Source organism: Drosophila melanogaster, chromosome 2R (genome assembly GCF_000001215.4).
Source record: "Drosophila melanogaster chromosome 2R".
NCBI lineage: Eukaryota > Metazoa > Arthropoda > Insecta > Diptera > Drosophilidae > Drosophila > Drosophila melanogaster.
The window spans coordinates 8,052,080-8,065,574 of NT_033778.4; the positions used below are offsets into that span (position 1 = coordinate 8,052,080).

Here is a 13,495-nt window from a genome sequence, read left to right on the forward strand (position 1 = left end):
GTTTGTTTTAAACCATTTTTATTTCTAAAAAATTAACATGCCTTTTTGTTTGTAGCTAGAATTATAATCACTAATTAAGTAAATGTTTTGTTTCTGTTCTTAATCCATTTGGTGTTTTTTTTTTAATTTTCCGTTCTGTTATCGTTTAATTCTATTAAAATTTAACACGAAAGATCGCTAAAAATTGCTCAATTGTTACATTCAACGTTATACGCCTTTTGATTTGAAAATGGATTGATTCGTGTAACAACGCGATAATAGTTCATTAACAAAGTTAAAAACAAAAACAAAATTACGCCCTAAGTGGTAAGTTACCGAGTAGTAAGTAGTAAATATTAACTGAACACAACAAACCATTTTTACACGCTTGAATTGGCTAGAGTAGAGCAAAATAAGGGGTGATTACAATGTATTGCTATAAGAAGGGTCGGGAAGAACGTAATGTACATAATGTGCAAGTGCTGCAGGTGTCTTCTATGTGCTAATGGATAAACAACAAAATGATTAACAAAAACCTTCGACTAAGAATTAACGCTAGCTAAAAGTACAGATCAAATAACAGAGAAGATGGGAACTAAGCAATGTGATTGGCTTCGAGTCCTCCTTTTTTACATACATAAGCATTATGGATAAGTGTGTTGTTACTTTCGCTAGAACTCGTGAACATCATGGACGGATGTTAATCTGAAGTAAAATTTAGCGCACAGTGGCGCCATGCTGGCTGCATACAACCCGTGACGTCAGCAAGGGGTGGGGTGTGGAGGTTTGAAAAGGAAGTGGGAAGTGGGTAGTGAGTAGGGGAGTAAAGGAGTAGGGGAGTAGGGTCGTCCAGGGATTACTTTCAAATTTTGATTTACACTAAAGTTATCTATACTAATCAACAGTTCCATGTCCAGTTGGTTGTTTGTACAGTGATCGCTCGTATCGTAGATGTAGATATCAGTATATCAGTATATGTATGTAATGCTATCATAGGCATCTAAGGCATAGTTTTGTCTAAACGATAAAGTTCGTGTTACTCATATTTCGATTTACCAATTATTTACAACAATTTCGTATCACAATTGTAATTTTTGCATGTTTTTGTCTTGCTTGTTTAAAAAATGTTCCTACGCTCCAGTTGTATGCAAACTTACGAGCAGCACTGTGCGAATATTCAAAATGTTTTCCACAATCGAAGTAACCCCCGATCGCTTTTTTGTTATTGTGTTAGATTAGTTACTCAAACTAGGAGCTATGTAAAAGGTACGAGTATAATAATTGAATTCATAATTCGATAACCCTCTGCTAAGCTAAAAGAATTCTTATCTGAATCTGAATCCGAATCTATATCTGCATATGTATCTGTATCTGCATATATGCATCTGCATCTGCATCTGTTTGTGTGTGTATGTCCGCAGCTGTAAGTCTGCTGTGTGAGAGTGGTGTTTATAACCTGGCTATGTACGTATATATCCTGTTGTTTATATGTAAATATATGTAGATATAGCATCTCGTTTATATCCGCCTAATCAAACTGCTGCTGTCGTATTAAACTCTGAAAACATAACAAATTTAAAGCCCTTCGCTGCAACTGTATAGGCATATATGTATATATAGATATATAGATATATATCTATATCGGATGTATCTATGTGTGTGAAGTGTGAGTTGTGGATGTTTAAAACCATAAACTGCCACCTTTGAGGCGAGCTTAGCTATATAATGCACTAAACCGACTAAAGCGGACCCGCGTTGACGCAAGTGTTTGCTGGCCAGTTGAACCGGCTGGAAATTATTGCCAAGTACTTAAGGACTAAACTACAAAACCTAATGCATAATAAGACTACATAACAGGGTTGGTTTTTCGGGAAGGTATATATGTGTGTGTATATCCATCGCACTCCGTTTTTGATTCTGCCATCTCGACTGTTCGACTGTTCAACTTCTAATTCGTCTTCGACTCTTTAAGGGATTAGGTAACTACGTAGCTCTCATTTGATTTTCATACTCTCTGCATGCAGATCATAAAAATATGATGAGTTATCTCTAACTAACTAACTATATATGTAACGTAGACGTAAGTGTAAACGTAGAACTAGATGGTAAGTGTATAATTTGCTCTGAGCTTAACTGTGTGCCTGGTTGTGGAAAATCTCTCAAAATTGAGCTAAGTAAATATTCTGAATCGACTCCGCTCCGCTCCGCTCCGATTCCTATTCCGGTTCCGATAACTGGGACCGTCCAGATCCCGAGCCGGCAAGCTCCTCAATCCGCTGCCTACTTGCCGGCCAACTGTGGCTGCTATTGGTGGCTCTTGCTGAGCAGGTGCGAGTTGAACTCGTAGACGTTGTTTAGCTGCTCGCCGCATATGTTGCAACGCCACGGATTGCTCTCGCAGTGGCAGCCCTTGTGCAGGAAGTATAGCGTCTCGTCCGGGAACTCGATGCCGCAGAAGTGGCAGGTGAGAATCAGCTTGCGGTTGATCAGCAGGTCTCCATCCTGGCCAGTCGACGTGATGGTCCCGTTGCAGATGGGCGTCGAGCTAGCACCATTGGTGGCACTGGGTGTCGCCGGTGTGGGTGGTCCGCCGCCTCCACCTCCTCCGCTGCCGCCATTCACTCCGGGTGATCCGCGACCGGATCCGTTGCTCAGGCTGTTGGACAGCACGGAATTGTTGTTGTTACTCTCCAGCGGCGTGGCATTCCGGGTGATCCGGTTGTTGGCCTTTGCGCAGATGCGACGCTTGAGATCCTCGCGTAGGAGCGATTTCAGTGGCGAGACCTGGTCCAAAATCAGGTGGATTAATATGGTGGCTATATATTGTATAATTCTTATTAACCCACCTTGATCAGTGAGGTGATTCTGTTGTTGTTGCTGCTGCTGTTGTTATTGTTGGAAGCCTGTTCTGTATCGCTGCTTGGATCACTACCGTTCATCAGGTCCTTCTTGTCCATATCCTCCGACATGGGCTCCTTTTGGGCAATAAGAGAAAAATTTATTTTTTTTTAACACGGAATATAAATGTAGATAATATTTATGATTTTGTTGGTATCTCATTTATTCATTGAACATAATTCTATACTACAACGTAACGATTTTGGGAAAAAAATTAAATTAATATATTATGAACCTGTTAAATCGATTAAAATACTAATATTAAAAAAAAAATAATTCAATCATTTCCATGCACAGAATTTAATACATAATTCATGGCATTTCAAATCATGAAAATTTACTCTAACATTTATTTTACAGGTCAAGATCAAACGCTGAATCAACCATCAAAATAAAACCCCTGGATCTCAACAGTCTATTGGAGCCAGTTCAGCCAAATTAGGTATGCAGTCTTTTATGATGCACAACAGGTTTTCAAAAAATGGTTCCGCCTTCGCATGCAGATGAAGTGTGGATTCGATCCACTATGAACCGAACTTCCATCTCATAAAGATGAATATTTACAAATTTGAGTTCGATCTGAATTCCTCTTTTCAGTAGGTGGAATTTATGATGTTTGATCTTCAGTTTCGAAGGGAACTACGTAGTTGAGATCCAAATACCTATTCTGGTAATATAAATTCACATACACCCTTCCGTAGCCCCATTTGATAAACCCAATAGATAGATATAATACATAATGCCGATCGCCCGATCTTGCCACTCGTCAACTCACCTGTTTGATAGGTATAAGACTGATCGACGGCGTTATGTGGTTCTCGTGGTGGTGATGGTGGTGGTGATGGTGATGCGGATGCTGGTGATGGCTCTTCAGGCCGCCACTCAGACTGCTGGCTGTGGTGCTGGATGTGATGGGCGTGGCCTTTGTGTTGCAATCCATTGGCAACTCCACCGGGGATTGCATGATGAGGGCTCGATCTTTCACCTTATCGCCATTGGACTCGGCATTTCCATTGCTAATGGAGTTGCAGTTGTTGCTCGCTCCATTTATATTGTTATTGTTGTTGGTAGCGCAGTTGTTGTTATTATTGTTGTTGTTGTTGCCCTGTAATGCAGATTCACGCCAAACGCAAATCAGCTAGTTTATCATTTGTAAGCGAGGGGGCTTGAAAAAGGGATGGGCTGCCATACAGCGATTGACTTACATTAAACAACTCCGTGTTGCCACTCTCGCCCAGCGTCGAGATCTCCACGTGGGGCGTGAGGAAGTGCATGGGGGGCGTGGCATTCTCCAGGGATCGCATGGACTCGCCGCTATCGCTAGCCGGAGGAGCCACCTGTTGCTGCTGCTGCTGCTGGGACTGAGATTGCACGGGCACCGGACTAAGTCCAGGTGGCACGTAACTAGCTGCCGCCGCTGCTGCCGCCGCCGAAGCCTGTGATTCCAGGGCCAGGAGCAACGAAGAGGTGCCACCCGGTCCCGGGTTATCCAGATCGATGCCGTGACGGTTGAAGAAATGAATCCTCAGCGACTTCATGGACCCCGCTCGGTAGCTGCAAAGCGGACACGTCTTCACCAGATCATGCTGGCCAACATGTTCGTTCTGGAAGTGGGCGCGCATAGCTATCTGGCGCTGGAAGCCACGATTGCAGATCGGACAGTGATAGGGCAGCGTCTTGGTGTGCGTCGTGAAGTGCTCCGCCAGGTGATCCTTGCGGAAGAATCTCTTCTGGCACACCCGGCACTCGTAGGGCTTGACACCAGTGTGTCGCATCTTGTGGCGGCGCATGTTGGCGCCGTTGGAGAACTTCATGTTGCACACATCGCACTCGAAGACCTTGCGCGAACTGCTGTTGCCACCGCCTCCTCCTCCGCTATTCCCGGCCGGAGAGGAGCTAGCCGAGGAGCTGGAACCATTGCCCGTCTGGCCATCGCCCTTGCCGCCCTCCATGTGACCCAAGCTCATGTTCTCCGGCTCCTGCAGATCCTCACTCTTCAGGCGGGCCGATGCCGCCGCCGCTGCTGCCGCCGCCGCCGCCTGACCAGCCAGACACTGGACGACATGGAGCAGCAGGGATGCCCGCGAGCTGGTCTCGAAACTGTCGCAACGCTCGCAGCGGAAGGTCATTGGCGGCGAGTGGGGGCCGGTGCTGAGATTCGTGGGCGTGGGTGTCGGTGATCGCGGTTCCTGTAGCTCTGATTCGGAGGCGGATGAGGCGGCATCCTTGAGGCTGCGCAGCGCCATAGCGTTGTGATGCAGCAGCGCCGCCGTGGTGGGCGTCATGTCCACAATGATGCCGCCACCCACCGTTGGACTGGGGTCTTTTAGGGCCAACTCCATGCCGCTGGCCGCTGTACTGATCGTTTCGGCCATCTGGAAGTTCATAAGTTCTTTAAGTTCCTAGCTCAAAAGAATAATAAATTCTTTAAAGTATCAATATTATAACCAACTGAACCCACAATCTATGTAAAATGTTTTAAAATTGCTAATTTTTGGGCTAAATTTTGGGTTCAGTGCGAATAGGATTAGTCCAGACCACGCCCAAAAATCGATGACAAGCTGTGGTTGCTATTTGCGTTGTTGCTGAATTTTGCAGTCAGTTTTTGGCATTTCAAGTGCTTCCAGCCCATAGACCCAAGCCCAAACTCAGACTTCGACTCTAATAAGCCAAATTGGTGTCAGCGTCGCAGCTTCGTGGGATGAGGAGGGGCCGTGGGAGGGGTAACTGGTGTGACGTTTGGGGGCTGGGGGAACCTGTGGAGAATTCGCCAAGAACCAAAGCAGCAACAACAACCACTCCACACCATACCACACCGACACCGACCATTTTTGGGCGGCCTTGTCGCTGTAGTTGTTGCCGGCGTTGACGTTGACTTCGTGCTACGAAAATACCAAAGTTATTGGGGCCAATTACTGGTCTTGCAGGTGGGCAATCACTTGGACACCCAAGCACACACACAGAAACGCTGCCCCAACCAGAGATGGGGACCACACCAACATCGGCGAGCGAATCATTCAAAAGCTGTGCGGCAAACACAATGGCAACCAAATGGCATTTGGCACAACATTTTGGGGTTCTTTTCAAGACGTTCTTGTTTGAAGCAAACAACTTCAATCCCACAGTAACACAGTAATATAGTTTTGGTTAAACAAGCTAATATCATTCTTAAGCAGGTTGAGTAAAAATGTTTGTCTATTACTGAAATTTATGTTTAAATCATATATGTAGGGGTCTCATCAGCATCAGTTTTCACTCAGAAAACTAATAACAAACAAACTACAATAATAAGCGAACGAGAAAACATATACATATCTTGGAAAATTGAGTTTTGAAGGTACTTCCCCAAACCGCGATTATATTTAAAGTCTCAAGTTTCGCCCCATTGTGCAACTGTGGCTTAGTGACGCATGTCACCCGTCGTCTGGCCCGGAATTGGGCAATAGGTCAAATGTGGATACCCATACATAGTGCAGATTCGGAACATACGAGCAGGTGCGGATGTGCGGGGTGTCGGTGTATATCGGGTGGCGTATAAATCATCATCCATAATCATTGGACAGAGCTCAGAGCCCAGCTCTTCTCGCAGCTAATTTAATTCAACCTTGAATGGTTGCTTGTGCATTAGCATTAGCCAGATCACAAAGCCAAGAGCCATGGGGTCGACCTCAGCACCGACCAGCTTCCCTGTGCCACAGAGATACATATGTACACATATACATATGTGTGAGTGGTTGTGCATTTCTGGCCAGGTCAGCACTTTGAAAAATGAGATAGATGTGTGTCATAGGCCTATTTGGGGGCATCTACATAATTACAAATTCACTTTCCGATGCTCCGCCGAACGGGTTTTCGGCACTACGAAACTTCTTTTCGGGCCAGACCACTCGAATGCTCAAATGTTGTAAACTCGTAAGCTTTGGCGGAGCGAGACCAAGAAAAACGCACAAAAACTCGGTTTGCATTTTCAGTAATTATGAGGCGCTGTGTTGGCTTTGGCATTATAAATGCCATAGTTGCCAACCCAATGGAGTCATTGGGTCAAGTTTTAGAGTGCAACTGGGTCAGGCTTTATCATTATTATCATTATCGCCGCCACCTCTCTATAGCCATCGCCATCGCCACCACCATCATCATCATCACCATAATCTCTGGCCAAGCTCGCTGGCTAACATATGTATCTACGACCCAACTCGGGGTTTCGGGTATTCGGGGTGTCCCGCATTTTCACTTGCCCGCCGAGCTGTTCCCAATTCGAAGCCCCGAAAGCCGAGAGCAAAAGAAAACATAAAGCGCTCTGGAAATGAGAAATGGTCGGAGAAATGCGAATGGGAGCACACACACACAGTGAGCGACATAATTGGAGCGCCCCGAGAGCCCTTAATGATGTCGCACACTGTCCGCCGGGTGGGCATAAAGTGGTTGCCCACGTGGGCGTCTAATATTTTTAGGGATGAGTCCAAAAACATGTGTGGGAATTCGAACTGAGTTATGATTTCATCATGGGATGCCGAACCTAATTTTCCCTAAAAGTCATAGGTTCCAATTTATGAGCTTAGTTCAAAAAAAGAAAATCCATTTATGTGAAGATACGAAGGTACTTAAAGAACATTTTAATAAAATTTTATGTTTCGATATTATTGTAGAATATTGTGAACAAAACAATGTCCATAAATGCAATGTGTTCATATTTTATTGGAACTGAATCAACATTTTCTTCTTTATCATTAGAAAGAAGTCGAAAGAGTCAAAATCCAATCTCTTTAACTTAAAATGATTTATATTAGATTATAAAATTCTCTGCAAATTTTAAGAAATCCTACTTAAAACAACTTAACTCACTGGGCGGATACTTAATGTTAACACTGCGTATGTGTAATTTTTGTGAAGAATTATTAGAAACATAACTAAGCCACACATTCTATAGATAAACATAGTACGTCGTACTAAAGGATTCTACAGAAACTTTTTCTGTAAATGATTTAAACTAATAAGCTGACTGGCCTTTCAATTCGAGTTCGCTGGCTTAAAGCCACTGTGCGCTCGCTTGTAGGCCAAATGAGTCTTTTGCATAGCCTTAGGCCGTCGCGCACGATTCCCATTCAAATTTAAATCAAAAGCTAGTTTATTAGCATTGCATTGACCAGTGGTGAATCCACAGCGGAATGGGAGTCGGAATTGGAATCGGAATTGGATGTGGACGGGGAATCAAGGTGGAAGTGAAGTTGAAAACGAAGGCGGCGCATCTTTTTGAAGGCGACTGACTTTCGAAGGCTGGATCTTCATGCAAAATAGACCATATTTCAGATTTGACCTTAGCAGCGTTGTTTTTTTTTCTACCGGTTTTCCAGCGTGGGATGGGCGAGGAGATCGGCTTTCGTCACGCAACAAAATGAGTCAGTCGGTCGATGGAGTTGTTTTTGTTCTTGTTCCCCTCTTCCTTGCCAAATCAATGAAGCATTACCAAAAAAAAAAAAAACAAAACAAAACAACAACATGTGCGTCGAAATGAGAACAAGAACAGAGCGAAAAGGAGAGAAGCGGGAGAGAGAAAACCACTTTCCATGGTGACACACTTTTATGCTACGTGCTGTTTTGCTACTTTTGCCGCCGCTTTTGCTGCTGCTGCTTCTGCTGCAGCAACAACGCCAACACCACCAACAACAACAATAACAACAACAACGACGACGCGACTCCCATAATAGAAAGTGGAACAGGAATTTCCCCCCTCTATCAATGCCAGAGAGCACGGCACGGCGATGATTTCATTTCGGCTTTGGTTTTGGCCTGGCCTGCACTCATTGCGAAACACTTGCCACGGCCAACAAGCAACGGGCAGCAGCAGCAACAACAACGCAAGAAAATCAAGAAACGGGCGAGAAAAAACGTGGGGTAAAAAATAGCTCAGTGGGAGCCGATTCGAGCGTTGAGCTCTCTGTGTACAAGCGCTCTCTGGCACACTGAGAAAAACCAAAGGTCAATGGAGTATTCAGGCTTGAATGCAGTAACTATGGAACTTGCAAAAATATATTTTTATTAAAGCATTTAAGATAAGTTTTTGCTATTAAGCAAATCCCACTAATAACATGATTACACATTATTTATTAAATTTTAATACCTTTGATATGCGAATATCTACTTAAGCAACTTTTCTTCCCATGTAGCTGCCAAAGCAGCTGAGCGAAAATTGCACTCTCTGTATACAACGGCCCACGCTCTTTCTCCCACTCTCTCCCGTTCGGCAAGTGCAGCGCATGTCCCGTTTTTGTTTATGCTTTTCTCACACCCGCTCTCCCTGGCTGTAGTTGTTGTTGTTGCCGCTGCTGCTGTTGTTCCCGTTGTTGCAGGTGCACGTTTTTTGCTCTCACTGCAATTGCAATTTTGAAGCATTAGCCGCGTGAATTAATTTCTAATTGATGGGACCAGCAACCATGCTCTGCCCCACTTCCGATTCCCAGAGAGAGAGTCTGCCGATTTGCTCTCTTTGCTAAGTGGCTAGCGTATAATTTTTGTTGTGTTGACCTAATTATACGCTCATTTTGATTCACTTGATTTTCTCTGCACACAAACACTGGCAAACACTCACACACACACAAACACACAGGCACGAACGTTTCGTCACTGCGACAAGTGGAGCAGGCAGCGACGCCGGCAGAGGCAGCAGCTTGTGGCAGCGACCGTAATTTCTTGTGGTTACTGGGACGCAAAACAAATACAACATATAAATAAGGTGGGATACACCCCCTTCAAAACACACACTACGATGCATGCTTTTAGCCACTGCATCCCAGCATTCCGGTATCTGCCAATAAATCCCGATTCCGAAATTCCCAAACACCGACACAAACCGAACCGAACTGAATCCAAACTGCAATAGCTGGTGGAAATGGATGTGGAAGTCCCACACCAATTGCATCGGTATCCGAATCCCAATATACATACATACATAAGTAAGTACGTATCTGTGTCTGTCTCCGTTTTGTTTGGGACGGAAATGCCAGGGCAGGCGTCCGAGGGGGGTCACCACTTCAGGTGAGTCAGAGTTCGGAGGGTTGGGGATGGAGATCAGATAGATATTAGCCACAATTATTTCTGCACTGACAAAAATGACTACTTTAGTTTTATTTCACATAAAATTAAAGCGCACTTAATAAAGTGACAGTCCCATTGTCTCGATGTCTTATTTAAAAAACTAAAAGCTTGGTGTAGTATATTACTATGTATACTTCTTGATATAATTTACTGTGAATAACACAAAAGTCTTAGAAACTAGAACTAGAAGAGATACTAAGCTTGCAATGCCTTTGTATCTTCTGGTCATTAAATGTAGAGTAAAGGATAGGTATTTAAAAAATTGGTAAGCATTTTATTTTTCATCTCGCACAACTAATCATTGGTACAACTGAAGTTACCACATATTTTCCAAAAATGTGTACCAGCCACCTAATGCTCGAAGATCTTCGTTTGGGGGAATGCTTGAGTTTGAAGGCCTTTTATTTTTTTCATGTTCTCCCATGAAGAGTGGATGTGGATTTGGATGTGGATCCCCCTTGGCGCCAAACACCACTGGCGAAGATTTGCCAATCGTTTGGCTCTCCGGCACACCAACACACATTCGCCCAGAGAGCCGCCACTCACTGAAACACACTTATGCACACACACACACCAACCGATGGCACAGAGACACAGATCAGCCGCAGCAGCAACAACAAGACGCAGCAGAATTTGAAATTAGGTCAACAGGTTTGGCTGTTTGTAGTGGTGGGCCAGTTACTCGAGCGTATGCCGTCGTCTTTGCCTACGACCTCGGCTGTCATCATCAAGGGAGCGGGGTAGCAGAGGGGGCGGTGGAGTAGGAGGAGGAGTAGGGGGAGCTGAGGGAGTAGCAGCAGCAGCAGCAGCAACTACATCCAAGCTATCGCCGCCAACGCAATATGCGTTCCGTTCCGTCCCGTTCGCCATTCGTCGTTTATTGCACCACAGTTCGTGCAGTCTGCAGTTTGCAGTTTGCAGTTGCTGTGGGGGAGATGCACTCGCTCACACACACACAGCCGTCCATCCGAATTGAGCACACTGCAGTGTGGCTGTACGGGCGAAGGGGCGCGGGTGGTGGGCGTTGGGTTGTGGGTGGTGGGTGGTGGGTGGTGGGATGTGGGATGTGGGCGATGGGAAAGGGGTTGTCCACCCGTCACTGTGTGCGTGTGCTGCTTTTGGGGAATGAACCAGGGATGCAGAGCACAGTTCTAGCATCCCACAGCAAGAACCAATTGGGAATCGATAAGGGGAGAGGGAGATGAACGAAATTGACGCCAAGCCACTACGGTAAAGCCTTCTAAGACGCATTTTCTGAATAGAAAATATGTATGATCCGTGTTAAGAGCAGATTTTGGAGCTGGTAAGTATGCACATTATAATTTATTTTAACTAAATTCGTAAACTTGGGAAAACCATACTATACGATATCTACAAGATTTCCTTCAATGAGCGTGATTGGGCACAAACCCAGTTCTTGACACAAAGAAGTTAGCTAGTGAAACTTTTTGTGGCACTCATTAGAAAATTTAGCTAAGCCGAAACGAGAGTTTTATGAATGACAGATTCCTGTTAACCCATTTTCGGACTTCTTATATCTTGCAGTCAGTTAAATTTAAGAGTATAATTGTTTTACTATTACATCGGTGGACTTTCACAAAATAAGTTAAAATGTCTTAAAAATATCCATTAATCCATAAGTTTCAAAATACAGCCAGCAGACAACATTTAGGGAGGAGTGCTCTTTCGTGGGATCCACTTAGTCAACTTCTAACCAAATCGGACATGGACAGGTATGACTGCCGTTTTAAAAGGCCCGAATGGGCAGGCAGCAATCTTCTAGCTGCAAACTGTTGCGAAAACGCGCATATGTTCTGAAATGGAAACTCAACGCGGAGCCGCCGACTGGCGAGACCAACTTAAGTTTCTGATTTGATTTCGATGCAGCCAAGAGATTTCCACATACTTCTTAGTTGGTTTCTGTGTCACAATCACACAGACGAGGTGGACGTGGCACGATGAGGAGGGGCGGGTAGAAGAGGACGGGCCAAGTAATGAGCTCCCAGAGAGCTGCAGCCATCGCCATCGCCACCTGCAGCAGCGACGGAGGCGTCGCAGCCACCGAAGCCGGAGCAGATAATCCCAGTAGAAATTGAAACTAGCTGCGGCAGGTTTAGAAACTGGTATAGAAAAACGCCAGCCACAGCCGCAAAGGCAGAAACGGCAACAGAAACAGCAGCACACATAGGCAATCGACCTTGTAGGAGTGTATTTTGTCTTGGAGCATGCCCGTAAACTGGGCCAACGCGATTGCACTGAAATCAGGTGGGCGTGACGTAGGTATATACAGTGCAACTCCGCGAAGTTGAATTCTGGGAACTCAAAGTAAATGCGTTTGTTTGATCGGTTTACTATTGTTTGGTTTGTAAAGGGATTTTTACTAAAACTTCAGACTTGGCCTATCCCAAAAACAGATTTATTCGTGTAGCTTCTTTAATTACAATTTCCGGTAATTAAATAAACTTGATAAATACAAAAATGTTTCTTTGACTCTGACTATGATTTTGAATACTCGTTTGCTTATACCTTTATGTGATTTCAGTACTTGATTTATTAAAGTGGCAGATGGTGTGGCCACCTATGGAATTTTGACTGTATGTTGGCCAATAAACGCGTTAGTGTGTGCGTGTTCGTGTGGGAAAGCTGGCTGTACCCTTGGCGCCCATTAATCCATGGCGGAAAATCCACGAAAATCTGTCGCAATCCGACAGATATCCGAAATAGCCAGCCAGGCGCTCGCAGGAGTTTCGTAATTACATACCCGCTAAAATGAAAGAGCGGCAGCCTTGGCTTCTGATTTTCAGTTTCTTTTTCTCGTTTTTAGCTTGTCAGTTCTTCGATTCTTCGGTTTGATAGTTGTTTTTTTTTTCGTTTCAACTTAGCATTAGCACAGCTGGAGTCTTTTGCAATGCTCTCGAAAAAAAGAAACGCGCTGGGTGTTTGGCAATTTTAGATTTCAAAATACCACAAGGTGCATTCTAAACACACACACACACATAGGCACACGCACACAAACAGGCACTGGTGCGCTCTCCCGCTCTCCGGCACGCACACACACATACACTAGGGCATATTGCAGTTCTTGGATCTATGTTTCTCAATGGGGACTTCCATGGAGCGGGGCATTGCATTGCTTTTGCAATTTGCAATTTGCGTACACTGCGGAGTCGCGGATTATTCAACCAACTAACCTCCCACAAAAACGGCAACTGGAACACAACACAACAATCGCAATGGATTTGGATGTGGCTGTGGAGTCGGATGTGGATGTGGATGCACTCGAAACAACGCGAACGCCGAGATGCCGAATGGATATTATGGAGTCGAAACCAAACCGAAATCGAAATCGAAATTACGCGCAGCTCGAAAGGGCAAGAGTTAGCTTTGGGCCCCAAATAATAATAATAATAATAACAACAATAATAATAATAAAACTGTCAGTGGACAACGCGCGCGCCACATGCGAGGCCACATCCGAATGGGCCAAAAGACGAATCCACTCTGAGCGGATTCCGATTCGGAATCG

At 44.7% G+C, this 13,495-nt stretch overlaps 1 protein-coding gene across 3 annotated transcripts; it reads right to left on the reverse strand.

Moving 5' to 3' along the window:
- Nucleotides 1-13,475, reverse strand: CG12769 (uncharacterized protein). 3 transcript variants are annotated; one of them, NM_165585.2, is made up of 5 exons: nt 13,161-13,475; nt 4,083-5,252; nt 3,653-3,982; nt 2,826-2,954; nt 1-2,763 (listed from the first exon to the last, which is right to left on the reverse strand). In NM_165585.2, exons 2-5 carry the CDS (start codon nt 5,250-5,252, stop codon nt 2,284-2,286), a joined length of 2,109 nt encoding a protein of 702 aa, NP_724641.1. In that variant the 5' UTR covers nt 13,161-13,475; the 3' UTR covers nt 1-2,283. The 3 variants fall into 3 exon arrangements, with proteins under 3 accessions (NP_724641.1, NP_001286181.1, NP_610347.3); NM_001299252.1 differs by having other exon boundaries at nt 3,653-4,015; NM_136503.3 differs by lacking the exon at nt 13,161-13,475 and having other exon boundaries at nt 1,750-2,763; nt 4,083-6,472.
- Between the last annotated feature and the right edge of the window lie 20 nt (nt 13,476-13,495).

Excerpts from the sequence above, each read along its gene's own strand:
- CG12769 (NM_001299252.1), bottom strand. The coding sequence starts at position 5,252 with ATGGCCGAAACGATCAGTACAGCGGCCAGCGGCATGGAGTTGGCCCTA. Across the intron at positions 4,016-4,082 it reads GCAACACGGAGTTGTTTAAT|CTGATTTGCGTTTGGCGTGA; the intron begins GTAAGTCAATCG and ends ATGATAAACTAG. Across the intron at positions 2,764-2,825 it reads GAATCACCTCACTGATCAAG|GTCTCGCCACTGAAATCGCT; the intron begins GTGGGTTAATAA and ends ATTTTGGACCAG.